Raw genomic sequence first — 26,942 nt, forward strand, 5'->3', positions numbered from 1 at the left:
TCTATTCGAGATCAATCAGACCAAAATGCTGCAGTCATTTCGGCTATCAGTTCCTGCACTCACAAGAAGTCAAGAACAAATGAGTATCATAATCAGGAATTCCATTTCATAAAGTCATCCAGCAGAATACTGTCAGCTCTCAGTATCCCTGAAGCTCAAAGAGACATCAGTGACTTTAGTATCAAAATCGAGGCATCTGTTGACAAAGGAGTGGAGCGACTCCCCTCTTGTGCATCCCACTGCACCAGATCTTCGGCCAAGCTGAGTTTCTGGGTTCCGTTTGGAGTAGACTATGCTAAACCAAAACATCGAGGTAAAGTTTCACAATCCGAGGAGTATCTGCTAGGTCCTCCTCCTCCATCCACTTCGCATCAAATGCAGGAAAGTTCTTGAACTTAACCAAGAACCGCCTTCGGACTTTACCTTTCTTCGTATCATTATGTGCCAAAATCTGTTCAGGAACAAGGATCTCCTCGTTTTCTTCCACTTCGGGTTGCTCATCAGGCTCCCCATCATCAGGCACATCACCCTTAACAGGGTTCAAGAGACTCACATGCAATGCATTATGAATCCTCCAAGTATCTGGCAGGTCCAATCGGAAGGAGACATCATTTATCTTGTCAGTAATCTGGAAAGGTCCGTAGTATCACATACTAAGCTTTGGAAAAAGCCTCTCCTTTCCCTTTTTTTTTTCTTAGGCGTGCCTTCTCAAAAGTAAGAGCACCCAATCATCCTCCTTCAGTTTCCAGTCGCGACGATGGCGATCCGCTGCCTTTTTCTGTCGTTCTTGAGACTTCTGTAAAGTCTCGTGAACCTTGGGAAAAGCCGTATCCAAATCTCGCGAATATTCATCCGCTTCAAATTTCTAATCTTTCGTGCTCAGGAAGGATGGAACCTTCGCAGCAGTTTCAACAATCTCTCATGGCGTCTTCCCCGTCGAAGAGTGTATCGTGTTATTGTAGGCAAATTCCACCAAAGGTAAGTTCTTTTCCCATTGAGTCTTCTGATGCGAGATACAAGACTTCAATAAATCTAAAATCACTGAATTGGCAATCTCAAATTGCCCGTCAGTCTGCAAGTGGAACGATGACGAGAACTGCAACCGCGTCCCAATGTTCTCCCAAATTGCCTTCCAAAACAAACTCATAAATCTGGGGTCTCTGTCGGAGACAATCGTCTCAGGCGTGCCATGTAATCGGAAAATCATCGTGATCATTCTGTATTCTCGGGAGATAAAAAAAAATGAAATCCATTTCAATATTTTCCCAGGGGCGGGTGGGTGGGTATGGGTAAAGGCTGTAACAATCCCTGTGCCTTATGCCTGTCAAACTTGACCTTCTAGCATACCAAGCAACTGCGCACAAACTCTTCCACAACCTTCTTCAGTCTCCGCCAAAAGAAATCTCTCTCTACCCCTTTCATGGTGGTAGCAATGCCGCGGTGACCCGTATAAGGTGGACAGCGGCATTCAGTCATAACCTTCTCCCTCAATGGCTGTGTAACGCACACCATAGTCTTTTTCATGAAGTAGCCTTCCCGAAGGGAGTATCCAGCTACTGTCTCCCTATCCCTTAGCCGTGTGAAAATATCTGCAAAATCTGTATCTGTGGCACACTGATCGACCATATCCTCGAAGCTCCTATGATGTATCGCGGAAATAGCCAGAACCAACGGTTTCCGAGACAAAGCATCTGCCACCACATTCTTCTGTCCCTGCACATGGACAATCTGGAAGTGAAACTGTGACAAGATGTTCGCCCACCGCATCTGCTTTTCCGAAAGCTGCTTCTGTGACAAGAAGTAGCGCAAACTCTGATGGTCTGTAAAGACAATAAAATCCGCTCCGAGTAGGTAATGCCGCCACTGAGTAAGAGCATGGATAACCGCCAAAAGCTCTTTCTCATAAATCTGTGCTGTCATCTCCGGCCTAGAGAACAAACGGCTCTCGTAAGCTATGACATGGCCTTCTTGCATCAAGACCGCATCCAGATTACGACCACAAGCATCACAATATACTTCGAATGACTTCTGCAAGTCCGGCAAAGTCAAATCTGGTCCTGTAGTGAATTTCTCTTTCAATGTCTGAAAGGCAGTCACCTCTGTGGGTCCCCACGAAAAAGGTACTCCTTTCTGTGTCAAGGTATGCAAAGGGGAAGCAACCTCTGCAAACTTTCGTATGAACCGCATGTAGTACGAACACAGTCCCAAGAAGCTTCTAACTTCGTGGACATTCTTCAAGTCGGGCCAATCACGGATAGTCTCTATCTTGGCCGGATCCATTTGCACTCCTGTTGTGTTGCTGACACAATGTGTCCCAAAAAGTGTATCCATGGTAGGAAAAAATTCACTTTTCTTTGCATTAATCACTAGCGTGTGATCTCGTAATGCCTAAAAGACTTGAAGCAGATGATCTCTGTGTTCTACCTCATTCTTCGAGAAAACAATGATGTCGTCAAAGAAAGTGCCAACAAATAGCCTGTACTCTCGAAAAATCCTGTCCATCATCCGGTTAAATGTCGCAGGAGCATTGGTTAAGCCAAAAGGCATCACCAAAAACTCAAATAACCCAAAAGTCGTCCGAAAAGCTGTCTTGTAGACATCTCCTGGCGCTATCCTGATCTGATGATATCCACTCTTCAAGTCAATCCTGCTAAAGCACGAGGATCCCTGTAACCTGTCGAGTATATCATCGATCCTAGGAATCGGAAATCTGTTCTTGATGGTGATTTCGTTGAGAGTGCTATAATCGAAGCACATTCTCCAAGATCTGTCTTTCTTCAAAATCAACAACACTGGAGAGCAATACGGTGAAGTACTAAGCTGGACAAGACCCTTTTCCAAGAGGTCTTTCACTGAGTTCATAATCTTTTCATTCTGTACTCGGCTCACACAATAAGGTGGCCGATTCGGTGGTGTGCTTCCAGATATCAGATCAATGGTATGATCTTCAGGCCCTCTCAAAAGCAATCGGCATGAGCGTGGAGAAAAAAATCTTGGCGTTCTTTTCTTCAGGTCAAAACATATTCAACTTTTATCCATGGTTCAGTTCTCCCAAAAGAATGAGTAAGAAAACTGAAGTTCATCAAGTACAATCTCTAAGCCCTTCATTTATCAAAGTCGCTTTCTCGGCCCGGTAGTCAACCACGGCGTAGTTCTTGTGGTACCAAGGGATCCCGAGTAGAACGTCACTCACGTGCCCTGAACACCCCTGTCATTGCAAACGAAGTTTGCCAATGCTCGGTGTAATGGCAACATCCCATCCGGGTGCCAGTCGAACTACCTCCGCCTGTGGCGTCAGTCTGTCGGGCGTAGTTCCAAATCGAGCCGCCAATTCCAAGTGAAAAGAAGTTGGCCTTGGCTCCTTCAAAAGAGCTTCCTGATCCTTCACTTTGCCCCAAAAAAAAACGGCAAAGTTTGTACTTTCATTCATTTGATTCGGTGCAAGTCCCACGCCATGTGGTACCAGTTCTGCTTTTCTATCTGCCTTTTCTGCCACATTCCTCAGCTGCTCTCGAACTCTCAGACCTGTCGTCGTCTTTATCATTCTATTCTTTCTGTGCCTTATCAGGGCACTTTGCGGAAATATGTCCATGTTTCCCGCATCCAAAGCACTTCCCCTCTCTGATGAAGCGAGCTCTCTCCTCAGGAGTAAGCTTGGGTCGTGCATCCTTTTTTTTTCTCTGGGTTGCTCTTTTTCATTCTACTTTCATTCCCAGAAGTCTGTTTGGCTCGTTGTGTCATGGCCTCATCTGTGGGGTAGGTCAAACTGCCAGAGTGAATGGCAAAGCCCCGCTTCGCATGACTCATCAACTCCTGAATAGAAGCTGACTTCTGTTCCAAGCAGTGATCTCGGATCTCTGTAGGTAGACCCAAGGTAAACCGCTCAATTTGTTCTCTGAACGAGATCTTCTTGAATGAAGAGGCGGGTAGAAAAGAGCTCCAGAATCTTTCACAATAAGAATTCACTGTATCGCTCTTGGTCATCCGGAGATGGTTCCAAGCAGCTCGTATATCTCGCTCAAACTCTTGAGTCAACCAAGAAGAAATAAAAAGCCTCTTGAATTGCAGCCATGTAACTGGCACAGTCTTGCTTAATAGAAGCGTGGACCACCAAGTACGAGCATTCCCCTCAGAGTAAGAGGCAGCTCTCCGAATCTTGGAGTGCTCTGAATAGCGTCCTCCCGCGAAAGCGATGTCAAACTGCTGTATAAGAGACAAAGCCTTCGAAGCATCTGAGTATCCTGAAAAGTATCAAACTTGATCGAGTGGCCACCTTCCTTAAACTCTCGGACTTTCTTGCTGTTATCTTCGAGAAAGTCATACTGGTTGGCTTTGTAAAAATTCTTCTTGTTCGCATAAAACTTTCCGTCATCGGAATCTGAGCTGTCTGTAGACGAGTCCTCAGTAGAACTGTCAGTCTCTGGGCGAGATGTAGCCTTCTTTGCCTTTTTCTTGCCCGTTCCGAAGCTTTGTGTCTTGCTTCGCTTTTTGCTTTTTTTCTGTCTTCTTCGCTCTAATTCGAGGAGCTAGAAGAACTGTCAGAAGAAGAAGAAGAAGAACTGGGTACTCCTTCAAATCGAACACGCTTCTTCCGTTTCTTTGCTTTGTCGAATGTCGACTGACGACCCAAATATCCCGGGAAGTCAGTACCTTTGTTCTGCTTTTTGCCGTGCTTTTTGCCTTTCTTTTGCACGTCGAAAAGCTGAGCAATCCGTGCATCAACCACGTTCTCCAGTTCCTTCTCCGTATATTTCTTGGAGGCAGAAGGTTTCTTGAGAGCGGGTTTCGGGAGTGGTGTTGTGGTTCTCTGCCACTCCATCTGTACCTCTTTCAAAGAGGTCTGGTTCATATATTTTGCCATCTTCGGGTCCTTGGCAAAATTGAGCATCATCTTTGTTGCATCACCAATCAATTGACGACGCTCCATCTCTCTTTGCTCCGCCTGAGTAGGCCGAGGCGGGCCATACTCTCTGTCTGAATCTTCGTTGTGATCCTAGCCCGCATCTCCAGATGCAGAGGGAGTCGACTGATCATTGCCTGAAGCCATAGGTGCCGCGGAAAAAAAATAATTTCGGGGATCGGATTTCCCGTAGAAGAGAAATCGGCCGTGCTCTGATACCACTGTAACAGACTTGGACACTCCAAGTCAAGAATCAACCGCGACAGCACCAAATAACCACTTCAAAACAATTCACAGATCACAATAGATTTGCACTGGCCCGGCGGAGTTCCGTGCCTAGAGATATTGGCCCCAAAGACTGGCGCCCCTTTCGGTATTTCTTTTTGTATTAATCAATCATCAAAGTACAAGAGAGCGGTTAGGGTTTCACTCTCAGACTCTGCGTCCAGATGCTCTGAGAAGTGAGGCCCTCACCACTAATTTAAAGGTTACAAGGGATGCCCAAAAGCAGAGCCCCAAAAGCTTTTAAAATCAAAAGCATCAGTTCTCTCTCTCCCTTAGAGAGTCTTTTCTCTTTTTTTTTATATAAAAAAAAGCAAAAGCAAAATTCGCGTCGCTCATCATTTTCCAAAATTTTTTTTTTTTTTTTTTTAATAATAAATAATCCGTCTCCGCGATTTTCGGAATTTAGGGTTTTTGGCAAAAATTAGGGTTTGCAGGAATTTTAGGGTTTCTGGCAGAAATTAGGGTTTCTGCTGTCCGCCACGTCATCACTTTGTGACAATAGTCCTTGTCCAACCTTAGTGCTCTCTTGCCCTCAGGCCTGGACTCCCTCTGGACAGTTCCACACTAGCTATGCAATGCAGGGCAGTTAGATTTCCCGAGGGGTGTTTCCAAAAAGTGAAAGTAAATAGATGATAAGAAAGAAATCAACAAAAAGGATAAATAGTAGTCACACGCTGGTGACATACCCCCCTCTTGAAATCTCAAACGTCCTCGTTTGCATCTATGTCGTTCATGCTCCTAGTCAACACTGATGTATTCAACACCTGACGACACATGTACGACACATACATGCTCATTGTCAACCCTGGTGTATTCAACACCTCGTCGACTCATGTATTGCCTGCGTGTGAACCCTGTCCCAATGACATAGTGGTAGCTTCGCACTCTGCCATTGCTTTGAGTCACTAACTTTCCAATGACAAAATGGTAGCTGCACATTTTGCCACTGTCTTATAGTACACATTGGATCCCGTAACACTTTCGAGCATACCCAAACCGACAGTTTAAGAATGCAGTTACACATGTACTCTTCAATAGAAGCAATCACTGTATCCTTGACAAACTGACAAGAAATACTCACTTCTATAGCACTAACCAAACTTTTGGACATTCCATAAGAGCAATTGCCAAACTGACAATCTGTACAACTCTAACATTCATGTAACAGGTATTTCATTTGAGCTCACTTTAAATACCATGTACATCATTTGTTTCAGAAGCCATTGTCACACTGACAATCCATGTAGCTTTGAAACTCAAGGGGTCAAGGTAGGTTGCAAACCGAAGGCTTCCAGGTAAAGTGGTAACACAGTTGGTGACTCTGCAAGTTCACCTTCTTCCATTCACTTAGCATCCATTGGTGGATAGTTTCTGAACTTTACCAAGTAACGCCTAGCAACCTTGCCTTTCACTTTCCTTTCTTTGTGTGCCAAAATCTGTTCAGGGACCAAGATCTCGTCAAGTTCCTCGACTTCCGGCTGATCTGCAGCTGGCATATCTTCTGGCACAACACCCACATAGGGTCTGAGAAGACTCACATGAAACGCATTGTGAATCTTCCAACTGTCAGGCAATTTCAGCCTATATGCAACATCACTGATTATGTCGCATACTTGAAAAGGCCCATAGTAACTCATGCTGAGCTTTGGAAACAATCTTTCCTTGCCCTTCATCTTCTTTAACCTTGCCTTTTCAAAGCGTAAAACCACCCAATCACCAAGTGAATATACCACTTCACGACGGTGACGATCAACTGCTTTCTTTTGCTTTGCCTGAGTCCTTTCTAAGGCCACTTTGACCTTCTTGTACATTCCATCCATGTCCTGAACATACTTATCTGCCTCAAATATCTTGTCCTTTGTATGCAGTATGGGAGGAACTTTCTTGCCACCTTCAACTATCTCAAAGGGTGCCTTGCCAGTTGATGAATGCACTGTATTATTGTATGCATACTCCACCAATGGCAAATACTGCTCCCACTTTCCTTTATGCTCTGACACATAGCACTTCAGCAGATCTAGGACAGTAGAATTTGCCTCTTCTGACTGCCCATCTGTTTGAGGATGAAATGATGAAGAGAATTTGAGCGTGGTACCCATATTCTCAAACAAGCCTCTCCAGAACAAACTTGTCATGCGTGGATCACGGTCGCTAACAATCGACTGTGGCATGCCATGATACTTGAAAATATTGCTCATAAACAAGCGTGCCATCTGATCTGGCTTTATCTTCTTCCTGACAGGAATGAAATGAGCCTGTTTGCTGAATCTGCAAATAATGGTCCAAATACCATCGTTTCCTGTCTGCGTTCTCGGAAGATCAAAGATAAAATCCATAGCAATACTTTCCCAAGGTTTATCTGGAATAGGTAGTGGTTGCAATAACCCTGGTGCCTTTTGCCTGTCAAACTTGACCTTTTGGCATATTAGGCATTCTCGCACAAAGGCATCCACATCCCTTCTCAATGTAGGCCAGTAGAAGAATGTCTCAACCGCTTTAACTGTAGCATCGATACCACGATGCCCTGCATACGGTGGGACATGACTCTCTTCCATAACTTTGCGTCGCAATGGCTTTGTGACACACAATCTGCCATGCATCATCATGAACTCGTCTTTAAGAAGATAGTGTTCATGACGTTGTCCATCCATTAGCTGCTCGAAGACCCTTGCAAAATCTTCATCATTTGCATACTGTTCTCTCATATCATCAAGTTCATGATGATAAGGAATTGACACAGCTGAAATTTGTGGCTTCCTTGACAAGGCATCAGTCACAACGTTCTTCTTGCCTTCCACATGCACAATCTGAAAATGGAACATGGACAAGATATTTGCCCATCGCATATGCTTCTCAGATAATTTTGTCTGTGTCAAGAAGTATCGCAAGGTCTGATGATCCGTTTGGACAACGAAATCTGCACCTAGCAGGTAGTGTTTCCAACTTAAGAACGCATGAATCACAGCCAGTAACTCTTTCTCATAGACCTGCATGGTCATCTCTGGCCCTTGCAAAATTCTGCTCTCATAGGCTACTACCCTGCCATCTTGCATTAGCACTGCACCAATGCTACTACCGCAGGCGTCGCACTGGACCACAAATGACTTCCTAAGATCTGGCAACACAATGATTGGATCTCAAGTCATCTTTTCCTTTAAGAGATTAAAAGCTGAAATCTCTTTCTGTGTCCATCTAAAAGTGACTGCCTTCTTTTGAAGAGCATGTAAAGGTGAAGCAATCTCAGCGAAATTTCGGATAAACCTTCTGTAATAGGAGCATAGTCCCAAAAAGCTTCGGACATCGTGCATCGTCTTCAAATTTGGCCATGACTTGATCGCTTCAACTTTTGCAGGATCCATTCTGACACCATCCTTTGAGACAATGTGTCCCAGAAAGTGGATCTCTTCCAGAAAAAATTCACTTTTCTGTGCATTGATGAGCAACCTATGACTGCGTAGCTCTTTGAACACAATGGCCAAGTGATGCCTATGCTCCTCTTCATTCTTTGAGTAGACTATCATGTCATCAAAGAATGTACCAACAAACTGCTGGTATGGACGGAAAATTGTGTCCATCATCCTATTGAACGTAGCAGGAGCATTTGTTAGACCAAAGGGCATCACTAAAAATTCGTAAAGGCCAAACGTCGTTCTAAAAGCAGTCTTGTGCACATCCTCTGATCTAATGCGAATCTGATGGTACCCACTCTTTAGATCTATCCTGCTAAACATAGCTGCTCCTTCTAATTTGTCCATAATATCATCAATTCTAGGTATAGGGAACCTATTCTTGATGGTATTCTTGTTCAGTGCACGATAGTCGATGCACATACGCCATGAGCCATCCTTTTTCTGCACCAACAACACTGGAGAACAGAATGGAGATGAAGTGGGCTGAATCAGCCCCTTTTCTAACAGCTCCTGTACTTGGCCCATTATCTCTTTCTGTTGAGCCGCACTAACCCTATACGGAGGCTTATTTGGTGGGCTACTGCCTGGCACCAAATCTATCGCATGGTCCTCGGGTCTCTCTGGCGGTAATTGAGATGGTAATGAATCGGAGAAACAGTCACTATACTGTTGTAAAAACATTGACCTTTCTTTATCTAGCACAGATAAATTTGATTCATCACAATCTGACACTTCACGTGCAAAAACCAAGTACGCAGAAAGATGTTTTTTCATTACAGAAGTAATAGCAGAAGCTGATACAGTAGGAATAGACTCCCCTTTAAGCTTTACATCCAGAATGTGAGTCTTTCCCCTGCTTTGTACAGTGATCTTTTTGTTGTAGGCATCCATGATCCTGTACACGAAACAACCAAGGAATACCTAACAACACATCACATCCGTCCAATGGCATGATGTAAAATTCTTCAGCATCTACATAGGACTGGATATGTAGACGCAACTTTCCAATGATGGGTGTCACAGCCTCTGTATGGCCAGGACATGCCAAACCTGCCTCTGCTGTATACCCCATCTCTTCAGGTCTGATTCCCAACTTTGAAGCCAATTCTGGGGAAATGAAGTTGGCTTTGGCACCTGGATCAAAGAAGATAAGCACTGTTTGATCCCTGACCTTTCCCCATGCTCTGCAAAGCTCACTTGCATCTGAATTTGGCTTGTCGCCCACCATATCTGGCACTAGACCAGCCATGGGCTTCTTTCCTTTCTTGTCCTCCTTGTCTTCAGAATCAGCTGGCCTTTTCTTTGTAGGACAGTTGTAAGCAATGTGGCCAGGCTGCTCACATATAAAGCATTTGTTCTCTGTCCTCAAGACCTTCTTTTGCTCTTCTGACTTGTGAGGAAAACGTCTTTTCCATTTCTTTGCTGGTCCTTTTTCTGATTCAGCCTTAGCTTTGTCTTTCCCTGCGTTGGCTGACTCCTGAGTCCCTTTAGGAGCCTCATTGGGAACGTGCTTCTTGGCTGAATTTTTCTTGCCTGATCCTGCCTTGACGCCAGTGTTAAATTCACAACCTTCTCCCTTGAGCAAACCATTGCCAGTGTTTGCTACCTCGATGAGCTGCGTCAAAGTAGTGACTTTTGTCTTCGTACAGTACTTTCTCAATCCTTTAGGTAGGCCACAACAGTATTTTTCAATCTGTTCTGTCAATGGCACAAACCTATAGGAAGTTACTGGAAGTAGAGCTTTCCAAAACTTCCGATTGTAATCATCCAGATTTCTGCAAGGAGCAGCATTAAGCTGGTGCCATTCTGTCATGACATCTGCTTCAAAGTCATCAGATAACCATGCTGCTGCAAAAATCTGCTTAAAGTAAATCCATGTGGACGGAGCTTGCCCTTGAAGCAATAAAGTTGTCCACCATTGTCCCGCATTCCCTGTCAAGAAAGTGGCTGCCTTGCGGACCTTTGAAGCCTCTGTAAAGTTTCCCCCTGCATAGGCCTTGTCAAACTGCTGGAGGAATGAAAGAGCCTTCTTCCTGTCATCAAACACTGTAAAGGTCGTGAATGACACACCTTTGCCACCTTCTTTGTATGGAGTTGGCCTCTCCAACGGCGTTAAATTGTCATATGGAAGTGACTGAAACATGGGAACACTATTAGGGTTCATCTGTGTTCCTTGGCCGCTATTAACTTGACCTGGAAATGCCATATTTGGCTGCTGATTTGTAATTCCAGCCATACCAAAATTTGCCTGTGGCATCCCAAATTGGCCCTGAGTGCTTTGAAACCCTGGGTGCATACCCATGACACTGTACATGGGGTTAGGCATCATCGTTTGAGCACCCCCAAACACTGTTCCTGGCATGTAAAACTGATTTCCAGGTGCATGACCAGCCATGCTTTGGAATACCGATCCACCTCCAAAATAGCCAGGGTGTACTGAAGGTGGTGGGGAAGACCTGTTGCATAGCCTGTAGGTTGCTTCCCTGCCCATTAGAACCAGCTATAGGCTGCTGAAAGGTGGCGGGCTGAACTGGTACAGCTTGAAAAACTGGCATCTCAGCCACCTGTTCTTGCACCTTAGGCACAGGTTGTGGAGACTGCATGTTCTCCGTCAAGTGTACAGGTGTTTCCATTGACTGTGCGGTATGAATCACCTGTGCTCGAGCCTTAACAGGCTTTTGAATATGATCCAGTGACCCAACTTGCTGAGACCGAACAGGAGGTTGCAGAAAGCCTAAAAACCTCGGGTTCTGCATTACTTGTGTGAACATAGCCACAGCAGTAGCCAACTGGGTCTTGAATATATCGTCATCTGTCTGTGGTGGTCTTGAGGACTCACCCACTTCATGTGTCTGTTGACCCTGTGAAGAGGAAACCTCTTCAGTCACATCATCTGGTCTGTCAGCCATAATTGCAATTCCCTGTGTCTAGTCTATGATCCCCTGTGTCTTCAAGCCCAAAACTGACCAAGGCTCACTTCTATGGGAAAAAGTGATTCAATCCCGTCGATGGAACCATGAAACCGGCCTGTTCTATCCAAAAAGGGCGGTAGACTTTACTTCAAACCTTGATTTAGCTTTCACCCATTATTAGTCGTCTATTACACCTGCGCTATAGTGACACAAGAGAGGGGAATGGGATACAGATGCCAGAATGCACCTGTATGAGAAGACGGACACCAGATTGGCCCCTAACTTAGGCGCCCCTTTCGGTATTTCTTTATTGTTCAAAAGAGGGAATAAATGATGTGGTTCCCTACAAGCTGCCCCGCACAAACTCGGCTGAATTTCCACTGTTCCAGCCCGATTTCGGCAGCATAACTGTACTAGAACCCTTCACGGTCAGTATTCCCACGCATTAAATGACTTTCCCGACGCATACGGGCACTTTGCAAAACCTGGTGAGAATCTGCAGCACGCTGAATTCTCTGTTTTCAGCCCTGAAAATGCGCCAGATCACCTGTACAGCGGTCCCCTTGCGTCCCCGAACCTTCTGGGGGTATTAGGGTCCGTTTAGGGCCAAAACCCTTAACCTGCAAAAATACACAGCAGGCTGTAATTCACTGTTTCGGGCTCTGTTTCGCGTGCCGGTCGCATCTGTAGCAAGTCCTCGAGCTCCTGCACCTGTAGGGCTACTTGCCCTTTGAATCGAACGAGATTTCTGGCGTGAAACCTCTCCGAATTCACCAGTACCTGTGGGGGGATTAGGCGCTAGCTAATCCAGTACCTGTGCAAGAGGCTCTTGCCTCGGCAATCGCGCATGAACCCACACAACTGTACATTGGTCAAATGAAGAGCCCACTAGAGGGGCATAACATACTGCCAAAGGGGAGAGAGAGGGCAGTGCGTAGCGTGCAGGGCATCACTCCTGGCACCGCACTGTGCATAAGAGGGAAAGCAAGCACTCCATAGCTCTTAACCTGTGACAAAACTGAAAATGAGGCTCTCCCTCCTTCAAATTCAGCGCCACTTCTTGTTGCATGAGGCAAGTGCACCAGAATGTGCCACTTGGCACATTTACAAGCATTTTCCCGTTTCGGGGTTGCCGCCTAAAAATATCCCAACCGGTTGCCCAGTTGACTTCACGATAGAGTAAGAAAACGTTCCCTTTGTCATTCCGGAGGTAATGACGCCAACACATTTTCAGGTCCCAAAATAGCAGTTCCCTAAATTTTAGGAGATGCTGCCATTGTATCTTTCTAGGTCATCCGACCCTCTTTGTACACTGCGGCCACATCCAGAACTGAAATGTAGCCTCTGTAGCAAAGGATTCCACTTTGGCTAGTCAATGACCCCACTTGGCTAACCATAGTCCTTGTCCAACCTTAGTGCTCTCTTGCCCTCAGGCCTGGACTCCCTCTGGACAGTTCCACACTAGCTATGCAATGCAGGGCAGTTAGATTTCCCGAGGGGTGTTTCCAAAAAGTGAAAGTAAATAGATAATAAGAAAGAAATCAACAAAAAGGATAAATAGTAGTCACACGCTGGTGACAGGGCATCACTCCTAGCACCACACTGTACATGAGAGGGAAAGAAAGCACTCCATAGCTCTTAACCTGTGACAGGTACTCAATGAAGCATCCCCCCAACATAAATCGAGTGCCCCCTCTTTAGCCCTTAACCTGTAATGCATCTGTGAACAAATAGATGCAAAAGGGGAAGATCTCCATGGCTGCCAAAACCTGCGTATCGCTGAAAACGCAGCAAAACAGCTCCGTAAACACGCATCTAATGCCTTCCAATGCTGAAAATGAGCTCCTTGGTCCTAGGTAAAGTCATGGGAAGCTCAAAATGGAGGGAAATGGCTGAAAATCAGAGTTATCAACCTCCAAAACTGCTCCAAAAAGTCTGTTACGAGTTTTGTTCTCCCAATCTTGGTAAATTGACCAAAAAGTGCCACTTGGCACTCATGCATGCAATTTCCCCGCATTGGGCTTCCCGCTTAAAAATCTCTTGACTAGTGCATTAGTTGACTTTGCAGCAGAGTAATAAAATGTTCCCCTCGTCATTCTGAAGCTAATACCGCGAACACATTTCATGGCCCAAAATAGCAAATTTTAGGGGATGCTTCCGTTGGACTCCCACTGGTCATCTGACCATCGCCGAAGCTGCTTATCTACAAAGGCAAGGCGAAAAACAGGGAGGAGGAAAGAAAGCGAGGCTAAACCGAGGCAGGGGCGGGGGGTTGAGTACGAAGTGCAGGGCTGAAGGGGGCGGGCTTTGGCAGTGGGTTGAGGGTTGTGCACAGCTGGTGGGCAGCTCATAGGACACACAGAGATGGGGGTGGGGACTAGCGGACGGGCTGCGCACAGCTGGAGATGGGACCGCGTGCAGGACATGCGGGGGACAGCGGCAGCGGGAGGGGCTTGAGGGGGCAGGGTGGGGCAGGAGCCGGAGGGCGATGGAGAGCAACAGCAGCAGCGAGCCCATGGAAAGCTAGATGTCTGTTTTCTGTCGTGCATCTCTTTCAATTCAATTGCTATTAAAGTGCTAAAAATCTGTTCAGTCTGTTCTTTTCCGTTGGCACGTGGTGCCTGTTCCGTTACAGATTCCCTTCTGCTGTTGCCAACCGTGCCATGATAAATGAGTTGTAACATCTTTCCAAACAGAAATCTGGACATCCAGGAATATGCCCTTCCATCTTGCCAAACACGTCGTCCAAAAAAGATTGCCAATGACCAAAGGAAGAAGTAACCACATGCTGACATAAATAAGCAAGCATAAGAGCTCAAGGCTGAGGTTGTTACACAAGAGTAGGCAACAACATGGCTTTTCTGGCAAGAACATGTCTGCTCAAGTCCAAAATATTTAGACCCCTAAAGCGCTCAGGAGTGCAAAATTTCCCAATCGACATCAAACGCAGGCCTTTTTTGTGAACATGGGTGCGCCACAAATGAGACAAAACAGATGACATAAGAGCAGTGAGACAATGACGAGGCCAATGTGCAGGCAGGAAGCTGGAAAACCTCAGGCTGGAAGTGGGGATAATGGCGATGGAAAGGGAGCGAGCAGTGGGGATGATGTATTGTGGTTGGCGCGGCGTGGACAGCAGCGACAGGGCAGGGAACAGGCAGCAAGGAGTAGGCAGGCAGGCCGCAGAGGCTCCATGGCGAGACGAGCAGGGCAAACCAGCAGCAGCACTAGGGTTTCATGCGATGAGGTAAAGCCATCGCTCACTTCTCTCTCTCTCTCTCTCTCTCTTATCGTTTCTCTTTCTAAGTTTCTAGAGCCTTACTAGTTCTTTCAATTCACTCTGAGGATCTCTCTCTCTCTCTCTCTCTCTCTCTCTCTCTCTCTCTCTCTCCTCTTCTAGAGCCTTGTTCATTCTGTCAATTTCCAAGGATGTCAAGCATTCAGATTATACCCAATTTGCAATGCATATTGCAGATAGGCCACAAAGTAATCGTGCATCTTCTGTTACAGCTGGCTGCTGCTAATAGCTATTGATGCCTTCTAATGGTGCCTTCATGTTCCTTATGCTAGGGCTTGGATTAACGAAACATTTGGGCATAGTCACAGGAGGCTGTGCTCAAATGCATAGGCTGGGTTTTATGATGGCAAAACCTCTGCTTGAAAAAATGTAATGTCCTGGTGAGCTACTGAAGTCTGTATGGTTGCAGAAAGACTGTAGGTGTAAATGATTGAGCTTGGATATGTCATTCTTTACTCAGCATGTCAAAGCTTTGTCCACATATAGACATAAGCAATAAGGCAAGATAAGTCTTTAAGGTAGGGGTGGGGACTTACATTTGCCTCGCTGATTTTGAACACTATCATAATGGTGATAGCTTCTTGAGTGACTCTCAATGTTTATGAGGCTATTCTAGGAGACCTTCAATTTATATTTGAAGAGATCATTGTTCTTGGTTGAGCCAGTGTGGTGTCTGGGAGTGTTGTACGCAAGCAATTGAGACTGTGGGGCAGCTTATCATATTATGAGTGTGATCACTAGATTTGTAAAGCCATTATTTTTGTTAGCAAGTATTTATGCCAACAAGTACTCCTTGTGCTTCTTACTTTCTTGTTGATTCTACAAAACAGGTAAAGAATCTTTTTTGTTCCTTCTGAGGACGTTTTGCAGGCAGCAGATGATAGGTCTCAGCATAAAAATAGAGCATATGCACTTGACCGGTTGCGCACTCTTATTGCTGCAAAAGGTGGAGATTTGATCTCTGCTTAACTTCTTAAATCAGGCCTTCAGCCTTATTGTCATTCTAATCTTCATCTTGTGCTGATGGTAAAATGCAAACTAGTTAGGCGGCCTGTGGATCTTGACAGCTATGTGCCTCCACCAGAGCTTGTTCGCATTCTTCCAGCAGTGAGGGGGCCAAACAGTGGTGGCCAAAAGATAGGGCCTAACCACCCAGACTTTTGCAAGGTTGTTCTCCTGTATGAGCAACTGTTTTTTCCTTAAAACATTTCATTCCTCCATTTGTTTGAGATTATCTCCAATTGTGACTCATGGCTGCTGAAAATAATGATTTTTGTAGGGAGTGCAATGCTTGTTGGATCTGCTTTTGGCAACAGGGGGTTCTGTTTCAGTTGCAGCAACTAAATTAGGGTTTGTCTCAAGTACCTTACATTTTGTAATGCTTTATGGGTTGTCATTGCCCTTCATGGTTATGCTCAATGATGGTGGAGATAAATATGTCGCATGATGCTAGAAATAGAGGTAGAGGTTCCAAAGAACAAGGTGATGCAAACGTCTTAGTGGTAAATCTGTAATAACGCCTCTTTAGTTTGTGAATTGAAGGTATATAACTAATAAATAATTCAGCTGCCCGTGCAGTGTAAAAGATTAGGCTGGTTGAAGTTGCTTTATGCAGACAAGAGGATATTTGGTTTGTTCTACCACCTGTACGGCACATGATGGAACTTGTACAAATAGAATATTTGGCTGCAGCTGAAGGAGCTTGAGCTGTTACACCTTTTGTGCGGTGGTATCTCCTGAGGAGCAGATTAGGGAGTGAGGGCTGTTGTGTGGCTGTGTCCTCCCGTTGTTCTGGTGTTGCGCATCCACAAGGAGAAAATAAGTTTTTTGTCCAATCTTTGGGAAAAGTGTGTTTCAGCTTACTCTTGAACCGGTTAGGAATTCAAGATAGTCGGTTGAAACAAAAAATCCAGCTGGGATTTTGCAAGAAAATTGTGTAATTATTGCTTGAGAATTGCCTCAAAGGGATTTTTGTGTGTTTGGGATAAGGGATTTTCCAAAACACTGCATGGTCAATAAGACAACGGGTGTTTGTGCGCTCCACAGGGCTTGTGCTACATAAAATCGCGGATATTTTCTACTCTTGATGACCTCCTTGGCCGCTTGATGATGGTTTTATCCATCAAGATTTGTCGATGGTTCAAGTATCCTTTTGCATCAGGTTTTGCTATTCAGTTACAGAGGAAGCAGTTCTACTCCAAGTTGTCTCAGATTTCTCTCTGGTGGTACTCATCTCTTTTCCCAGGATTGAGCAGGAGGGGGACTTCCTATCTTGGGGGGAGTTTTCAGCTTTAGCTCTAGAGCTTTCAGTGTCAGTGTTTGCTCTGTTTCGACGTGGGTTGAGTTAGTTGCTACCTTAGAGCGTACTTTTGAGGATTGTTCTCTTTCAGAGGGGGCTTCTAGGTTATTATCTTCAGTTAACTTCCGGTGCTCCATTTAGCGAAGTACCATGCATGGTGTCTTCTAGTCCTTGGTTTTCCTTGCTCATTTCTTGTGGCTTTATTCCACAGTGCAACTAGTATCTTGGCGGATGTTTTCTTTAGCCATTTCAGTGGTTGCCTCGTCTTTCGGATATTTGGTGTGACGGTTGCTCTTCCAACTGCATCCGAGTGGTCATTCCTATGTTTTGTCTTCCCGATTGGCCCGTGGAGACTGTACCGTTTAGGACGCACCTACTTCTCTTATCCTTAGACTGACATGTTATTTTTTACAGGTGAATAGTGGTCCTTCTCGGACTAGGAACAAGTTACAGTTAGCTCGAGCATTCTTCAAACCGGGGAGATTCTTGGTTCTCCCAAATTTGGTTCCAGGTTTCACCTACCTTGGGTGATCGAGTTACACAAGCAGAGACTGTTGGAGAGTTATGACAATTATCCATGGTTCGGGTGTTCTCCCTTCAGAGGGGGATGTGGAGCCAGCTTGTGTCATGCATGCTTGAGAGTCAGCCGCTGCCTGCATCATCGCCTACATCATCGCTAGAAGAATCTAGAAGGATCTAGAAGATTCTAGAAGTTTTTAGAAGCTTGGAGAAGATTCCGGAAGAATATAGAAGTTTCTGGAAAGCTCTAGAAAGTTGAAGAAGGTTCTAGAAGGATCCAAAAGACTCTAGAAGGATCTAGAATGATCAAGAAGTTTCTAGAAGCTTGGAGAAGATTCCGGAAGAATCTAAAAGTTTTTGGAAAGCTCTAGAAAGTTGAAGAAGGATCCAGAAGGTTCTAGAAGAACTAGAAGGATCAAGAAGGTTCTAGAAGATTCTAACCTCCTCAAGAAGAACCTAGAAAGTCCTAACCTCCTCAAGTAATCTCCAAGGTGGTTACAACACTCACAAGGTTGACAGGCCATAATAAGTTTGTTTGGGACTCAGAGGCCGCGAAAGCATTTCAGACTCTCAAGCAAGCTTTCACGACCGCACCCATTCTAATTCATGCAGATCCTACAAAGCCTTTCATCCTAGAAACAAACGCTTCAGATTTTGCCCTTGGCGCTATTCTATCCCAAGTAGGAGAGGATGGTCGAGTACATCCAGTGGCTTTTCATTCCCGCAAGTTCTCAGCTGCAGACATCAATTATGAAATCGATGACAAAGAGCTCTTAGCAATCATCGACTCCTTTGACACTTGGCGTCACCTACTTGAAGGAGCTCCTCATAAGATCATTGTCTATACAGATCACAAGAATTTGGAATACTTCATGATATCCCGCATCTTGAATCGTCGCCAAGCCAGGCGGAGTGGTATCCTATCAAGGTTTGATTTTCTTATCTCTTATAGACCTGGCCGTCAACAAGCTAAGCCGGATGCCTTATCAAGAAGATCCTACCTTGCACCTAGAGAAGGCGACGCAGCATTTGATCAACAAGAGTCAGTGATTTTGAAACCTGAGCAGCTTAAGCTAAACACCATGAGCCAAGCTCCTGAAGATTCTACTTTTCTTTCTAAGGTGAAGACGCAAATTGCCAAAGACCCACTTGCTTAGAATATTAGACAACAACTACAAGGTCAAGAGGTTAATGAGGACTTTCAAGAAATTGATGGACTAATTTACTATAAGGGTCTTCTCTATATTCCGCCAGGACCAACACGCTTGGAGGTACTTTAGCAATGGCATGATCTTCCATCAGCAGGGCATTTTGGGGTTAATAAGACAATTGAGCTTCTCTCTTGTGACTTTTGGTGGCCTCAAATGTGGAAGCTTGTCAAGGAGTATGTAGGCACTTGTGACACTTGTAATAGATCAAAGGCCCCTCGTCATCGTCCTCATGGGTTACTCCACCCCTTGCCCATTCCAACCAAACCATGGTCATCCATCTCCATGGATTTCATTGTAGAGCTACCCTTGTCACAAGGATTTGACTCCATTTTAGTAGTCGTGGATCGGTTTACAAAAATGGCACACTTCATTCCAACCATCACCAACAAAGGTACGACCAAACTCTTTTTACAGCATATCTATCGTTATCACGGATTACCGGATGACATAGTTTCTGATCGAGGCCCACAATTCATCTCTAGCTTTTGGAAAAGCTTATTCAAGCTACTCGGAGTACCAATCAACCTCTCCTCAGCCAATCACACACAAAGTGATGGACAAACAGAGAGAGTAAATCAAGTTTTGGAACAGTATCTCCGCTGTACTATCAATTATCACCAGGATAATTGGGTCGAGCTCCTACCGCTAGCAGAATTCTCCTATATTAACAGTTTACATGCCTCCACCCGTCACACTCCATTCTTTGCTAATTATGGTCCATATTTAGCAAACAGGATATCCCAAACAGGATATCCACAGATACTATCAAGTCAAGAATCCAGCTGCTATTCATCTTACACAACAATTATCTGCAATTCACAAAGAACTTACGATTCATATCAAAGAAGCTCAATCCAAGTATAAGGAAAGCGAAGATCTCCATCGCATGCAGCATCCAAAATACAAAGAAGGGGATAAAGTGTGGCTCCTCCGACATGATTTGTGTTCATCTCGTCCCTGTCAAAAGCTTGATTATCGAAGGCTTGGCCCGTTTAAAATTATCCGTCAAGTCAATCCAGTCACCTATCGACTCTGATTGCCCTCATCCATGAAAATCCATCCGGTCTTTCATGTCTCAATCCTAGAACCTTGTCACACATCTAAAATCCCAGGAAGAGCCCTACAATCACCTCCTCCGGTTGAGATTCAAGGACATGACGAATATAAGGTCGAGAAAGTCCTAGATTCTCGAGTTTCGCGTAGCAGGTTACAGTACTTGGTGCATTGGAAAGGCTATGATGTTAGTGAATGAACCTGAGAACCAGCACACAATCTACAACATGCATCTCTCAAAGTCCAAGAGTTCCATCAACAACATCCATGGAAGCCCAACTCAAGGAACACCACAACTCCTCGTGGAGCTCGTCGCTAAAGGAGGGGGTAATGTCATGGATGCTTGAGAGTCAGTCGTTGCCTGTATCATTGCCTATGTCATCGCCTACATCATCGCTAGAAGAATCTAGAAGGATCTAGAAGATTCTAGAAGTTTCTAGAAGCTTGGAGAAGATTCCGAAAGAATCTAGAAGTTTTTGGAAAGCTCTAGAAAGTTGAAGAAGGATCCAAAAGGTTCTAGAAGGATCCAGAAGGCTCTAGAAGAATCTAGAAGGATCTAGAAGTTTCTAGAAGCTTGGGTAAGATTCCAGAAGAATCTAGAAGTTTTTGGAAAGCTCTAGAAAGTTTAAGAAGGATCCAGAAGGTTCTAGAAGAACTAGAAGGATCAAGAAGGTTCTAGAAGATTCTAACCTCCTCAAGAAGAACCTAGAAAGTCCTAACCTCCTCAAGTAACCTCCTCAAGCACTAGTATAAATAGGGGTCTTGGGCCACAAGCCCCTCAGTCTTGCCGACACCAGTTGTGAGGCTCCTATGAGGAATTCCCTCTTCTAGTTCTTTGTCGTATGTTCAAGTCTTGTCCTTGCAATCAAGCCTTGTTTGTACTCAAGTCATGTAATCCAAGTCTTGTATCTAGCTCTCTTAATAAAGTATTAAGTCTTGTAATCAATATTAAGCTTATCATCAAATCCAAGTTCTTGTACATTGTGAGCGCCTCCTCTTGCTCTCTTCTAGCTCTATACGCGCTCATAACAGCTTGGGAGTCACTTTGTGCACACTACTTCCATATAGTTCTTTTGGTTCCATGTGCAGCAGACATGATTGACAGTCTATTTGGTGGCTTTCTATAGCACCTTGTTCTTCTCTTGCAGAGCTTGGGTGAAGGGTCTCTTGATCTTGGTGTGTTGCAGTATGAGTATTGATGCGTCTTTCTTTCTACTGGATGTTTGTTCTTGATTCACTTTGAGAGTGGGGTGGTACTTTCTCGAGATGTGTTTCAGACAGTTGAAGATCAGTAGCAGTTTCACTCTAAGTTTCGATGAAGTTCCTTCAGATACAGTTTGTAGTTCATCATTGTATATGGTGGTTGGTGCAGTTCTTTGGTTCTTTGTCATCGGCGGACATATAATTCCTTAGTAGCCTCGGTTGTCCCTTTCCTTGAAATTCCATTTGGAGCATCTCATGGAGTGTTTGGAAAGATGCAAAAAATTCAGATTGTTCCTAAATCCCTACAAATCAGCTATTGTAGTAAAAAAGGGTACATTGTTGGGGTTTATAATTTCAAAGGATGGAGTAGCTATTGATTCAAATAAAATTGAAGCAATTTAATTTCGAAATGTTTGAAGCAGTTGAGCCGGTTTATGGGACAAGTAAACTTCCATGGCAGACATCTAAGATATCTTTCAGATATTAGTGCACGAGAACGAAAAAGAATGTTCCATATGTTTGTTCAACTTTGGGGTGCAGCTAAAGACAGAGCATTTCAGATTTTGAAGAAAATGTTGGTAGTTGCACCTATTCTTCAATCACGTGGTTGGAATTTGGCTCGTCATCTATTTGTGGATGTATTTGATATTGCAATTGGAGCAGTGCTAATGCAACAAATGGTTAAGGGGTGGTACAGACCAATCTACTATGCTAGTAGGTTGATGATAGCAACGGAGAAAAATTATATGTGACTGAAAGGGAAGCTTTTTCAATGATATATGCCCTAAACAAATTTAGGCATTATCTATTGGGAAATAGGATTATTTTCCATATTGATCATCAAGCATTGTTGTACCTAATTTAGAATCCCCAATTGCGTGGTAGACTAGCAAGGTGGATGCTATTGCTACAAGAGTTTGACTTTGTTATTGTTTACACATCTGAGTAAGAGAATGAAGTGGCTGAATTTCCGAGTAGATTGGAGTTAGGAGAAAGTGCAATTGGAATTCAAGATCAATTACCTTATGCTGATTTGTTAACACTTAAAGGGTTTATTTCAGATTCTTGGTATGATTAGATGTCAATTTTCTTGAGTGATGGCTTGATGCTTGAATCGTTTACAACAGACCATCTGAGTAAGAGAATTTTCCGAGTAGATTGGAGTTAGGAGAAAGTGCAATTGGAATTCAAGATCAATTACCTTATGCTAATTTGTTAACACTTAAAGGGTTAATTTCAGATTCTTGGTATGATCAGATGCTAATTTTCTTGAGTGATGGCTTGATGCTTGATATTTACAACAGACCCACGAAGAACCTTTTTTTGAGCAAGCTTGTTTTTGTGATAGCAGGATCAATGTATAGATCAAATTATTTTGGAGATGTCTTCTTGATGAAGAGCAATCAGTAGTTTTGCAAGAAGCTCATTTTGGAAGTGCAGGTGGCCATTTCTCAAGAGAGATTATAAGAATGAAGATTTTGCAAGCAGGGCTTTGGTGGCCCACTGCTCTAAAAGTTGCTCATTCTTATGCTAAAGAGTGTGTATTGTGTCAAAGGGAGGTTAAGCCTTCAAATTCAGATAGAATGCCTTTGAATCCTATAGAACCATTTCAAAAATAGGGACTAGATTTTGTGGGGTCCAATTAAGCCAAAGGCAAGGAACACAGGGAACATGTATATTTTGGTTGCTACTGATTATTGTACGAAGTGGGTGGAAGATGTAGCATTGAAGGATAATTCAACAAATTCAGTGGCTAAATTCTTGTATAAAAATTTAATGACTAGATTTGGATGCCCCATAGAGTTGGTCAGTTGTAATAAACTTAAACACCCCAAGCCGAAGATCTAGAGCAACACACGTCAGAGAAACTGAATACAAGAGAGAGAGAGAGAGAGAGAGAGAGAGAGAGAGAGAGAGAGAGAGAGAGAGAGAGAGAGAGAGAGAGAGAGAGAGAGAGAGAGAGAGAGAGAGAGCACGGCATGGCATGGCACGATGGAGTTCTGTGCCTAGAAGCACCGGCCCCAAAGACTGACACCCCTTCTCGGTTTTTATTTTTTTATTAAATTTCAAAAAGTATAATGTCCGAGGGTCCTCTCTCTGGCAAGCTCCAAGCTAATGTGCTTTGAGGAGAGGCCTTGACACTCTTTAAAAGGCTACAGAGAGAGAGAGAGAGAGAGAGAGAGAGAGAGAGAGAGAGAGAGAGAGAGAGAGAGAGAGAGAGAGAGAGAGAGAGAGAGAGAGAGAGAGAGAGAGAGAGAGAGAGAGAGAGATGACACGGCACGACGGAGTTCCGTGCTAGAAGCACTGGTCCCAAAGACTGACACTCCTTGGTATTTTTTTATTTATTAAATTTCAAAAAGTATAATGTCCAAGGGTTCTCTCTCTAGCAAGCTCCAAGCTAATCTGCTCTGAGGAGAGGCCTTGATACTCTTTTAAAGGCCCTTGGCCTGGCCCAAAAGCAGTTACATGAAAAGCAAAGGTCTAAAAGCATTTGGTGCTCCAAAAGCAAACGCCTAAGGCTGTCCGTAGGTGTTGTTGCGTCAGCACGTCTTCCGTAAATCGCGTTGCAAAAGGCGGGCGTCCGTACAACTTGCCATGTCATCAGTCCTTAATGCAATCTTGGGTTCTTGCTTTTTTTTTAGTAATTTTTAGGCCCCTTGGCCGAGATCCATAAGTTGGATAACTTTTTGGTTAGTTTTTTATGTTTAACGCCCTTCCAAGCCACTCGCTTGGGTTCTGTAAGTTGGTAAAACTTATTTTGCCGGCCCCCGTCTATTCGACCTCTGTCCTTTGGGCCATGCCACATCATCACTTTGTGACATACTCTTCTCTTGAAAGAATTGTAATCGCCCTCGATTACGCGTGCAAAATAGACATAGGACAAGAACAAGTTCAATAGACATTGACTCAGTACAGGCGTACTAGACCACATATATTCAACACTTGCACAAAGACGACAATCATCGAACATTCACGTCACTCTCCCCGTTGAGATCTTAGATTAGAATCATGATCATTGTAACTTATCTAGCAATCAGTGATCACATCCAAACTGTGCTGATCTGTTCACAAATGTCTGGATCTATCGAATCTCGTTACTATCATACTTGCATCACCCCTCAAGTGAACAAGACAAAATGGTGTAGTCATTTCGTCTATCAAATATGCACTCAAAGAGTACACACATGAGAGAACACATGTAACAGATTCATATTAGGAACTCCCATTTTAAAGTACTTTTTTACATTAAGTCATCCAGTAGAATACTGTCGGTCTGTCAGTATCCCTGAAATCAGCGACTTTATTCCATTGAGGTAACCTGTGACAAAGGATGGAATAACTCTCCTCTTGTGGAGTCCGCTCTGCACCAGATTCAACCTGCGATTCATCGGCAACTCTTGGAATATTTTTGTGCTTAACCAAAAGCTTCAAGGTAAAGCTCTAATATGTGAGGAGTATCTGCCAGGTCCTCCTTTTCCATCCACTGGCATCAAGAGCCGGATTATTCCCGAACATGACCAAATACCGTCGTGTCAAATTACCTTTTACTTTCCCAAGACATGTTCGAGAATGAGAATCTCCTTTGTCTTTTCCACTTCGGGCTGCTCATCTAGCTCCCTGTCCACTGGCACTTCACCTTTGAAAGGTCGCAATAGACTCGCATGAAATGCATTGTGAAGGTCCATAGTATCGTATACTTAGCTTTGGAAAAAGGCTCTCCTTACCCTTCCGCTTCCGTAGGTGTGCCTTCTCAAACCTTAGTAGCACCCAATCATCTTCTTTCAACTGCAAGTCACATCGATGCTTGTCTGCTGTCTTCTTATGCCGTGCTTGAGACTTCTCCAAAGCCTCCCGTACCTTGGCAAACGCGGTGTCCAGATCTTGTGTATACTGATCGGCTTCAAAAGTTTTAGCTTTGGTGCTCAGAATAGGTGGAACCTTTTTGACACCGTCGATAATCTCAAATGGTGCATTCCCCGTAGACGTACGAACCTTGTTATTGTAGGCAAACTCCACCAAGGGCAAATACTTCTCCCAAAGAGTCTTTTGATAAGAGATGTATGACTAAAAAGTCGAAGACTACTGAAATGGCTATTTCCAATTGCCCATCTGTCTGTGGGTGAAACACGGACGAGAATTTAAGCCTTGTGCCTACATTCTCCCAGATTGCTCGCCAAAACAAACTCTTGAAACGGGGTGAAACTATAATTCAGGCATACCATATAATCTGAAAATTTGTGAGACAAATAACTTAGTCAAATGGTCTGGTCTGATTGTCACCATGAGGTGTATTTTTCGTGTTGCCTTCCGTAAATAAGTATTAGATATATTTATTTTATTTTTACTTGTTTGTCCCGGAACCCTTGAAAAGGTGCAAGTGGACATTGCATGGCCAGTTTGAAACTGCTGCAGCCAAATGGGTTTCTCACATCGGGATCTAGGTCGGTCAGACAGGGACTGCCCGGGCCAGTTAGCACTGAATTCTGATGAGTATGGAAGCTCGTGTGCGCCAAACTGGAATTTGGGCCACTCGTCAAGTCACTGCAACTTTATAAGTTGAAAGGGGCCAGTAAATTAACCCACATTGTAGATGTTGGTCGAATGGTAGTCTTCAATGATGGTCAGGAGACCGATAGGGACACCATGGAAGCATCTCCTAAAATTTAGGGAACTGCTATTTTTGACCGGAAAATGTGTTCGCGTCATTAGCTCTGGAATGACAAGGGGAACATTTTATTGCTCTGTTGCCAAGTCAACTGACGCACCAGTTGAGATATTTTTAGCAAGGAAAGCCCAAACTCGGAAACTGGGCGACGTGTCAGCCTGTGAGCGATTCTGCCACTCTGGGAGGCAAAAACGAGCTGCATATCAACAAAGGGGGCTCCATCTTCAGCCTGAGGTGGATTGTAGCAGGTACAGAAGCTATGGAATGCTTACCTTGCCCTCTATGCACAGTATGGTGACGGGAGTGATACCCCGCACGCTACATACTGCTCTCTTTCTCCCCTACGTATAGTATGTTATGCCCCACTAGTGGGCTTCTCATTTGACCTATGTACAGCTCTGGGGAAATATGCTTTCATGCCGAGGCAAGAGCCTCTTTGCACAGGAACCGGTGTAGCTAGCTGCTGCACCAAGGCAGGTCCACGAGAGGGTGATAACCTCTCGATTGCGCAGTAAATTCAGCATTGTTTGCTTGCTGTTTTTTACTCTGTTTTGAGACTGTTTTGTGCCCGGGATGCTTCCAGAATCAAGGGGCACCAAGCCCAAGGTGCAGGGAACAGTGTAGGGACCCTTGTGTGCCCAAATCAGGTCAAAAACAGGACTGAACCAGAAATTACAGCGACCTGGAATTTACTGTTTTGTGCTCCCGACTGAGGGATAACGCCAATGGGATAGAGTCCTGAGCTAGGAAGCTAATTCGGGTTAATTTCGGTATCGTTATGTTGCCGAAATTTTGCCGAATCTGGAGCGTACTAGCTGGATGCAGGTGTTATCTTCCAAGGACTCTTTTTTTTGTAATTCCCTCTCTCTAAATTAAAGAAATACCGAAAGGGGCGCCAGTCTTTGGGGCCTACAGGGTGTCGGTCTCGTGTGCGCAGTGACATTCTAGTCGCTGGACGCAACTGTGTTCTCTTCCCTTCTCAGTGCTCTGTGTAAAGTTAACAGGTAATTGAAATAGTACCGCCCTCTACGTTGTATAGGCCGGTTATATGGTTCCATCGACGGGATAGTCACTTTTTCTTCAAAAAGTGCAGCGTGGATTGTTGTGGGTGAAAGCAACACAGAGCTTATCGATATGGCAGAGAAGAGAGACCAAGTACCTGAAGAGGGATCTTCCTCACATGGCA

The 26,942-nt window shown here is 44.4% G+C and overlaps 1 protein-coding gene across 2 annotated transcripts in view; it reads left to right on the forward strand.

Moving 5' to 3' along the window:
- The window catches only part of LOC147435685 (uncharacterized), an 84,043-nt gene that overhangs the window by 6,931 nt on the left and 50,170 nt on the right, over positions 1-26,942 (forward strand). The window contains exons 2-5 of one of the 2 annotated variants that reach the window (XM_086488677.1): positions 14,204-14,754; positions 15,676-15,751; positions 15,848-15,972; positions 16,085-16,155. In XM_086488677.1, coding sequence (XP_086344803.1) covers positions 14,524-14,754; positions 15,676-15,751; positions 15,848-15,972; positions 16,085-16,155 — 503 coding nt within the window. In that variant the 5' untranslated portion in view covers positions 14,204-14,523. The remainder of the gene's footprint in view (positions 1-14,203; positions 14,755-15,675; positions 15,752-15,847; positions 15,973-16,084; positions 16,156-26,942) is intronic. The other variant, XM_086488676.1, reaches the window with a different exon arrangement.

The sequence above is a fragment of the Adiantum capillus-veneris genome, chromosome 18 (assembly GCF_014529385.1).
Source record: "Adiantum capillus-veneris isolate H3 chromosome 18, ASM1452938v2, whole genome shotgun sequence".
NCBI classification, from domain to species: Eukaryota; Viridiplantae; Streptophyta; class Polypodiopsida; order Polypodiales; family Pteridaceae; genus Adiantum; species Adiantum capillus-veneris.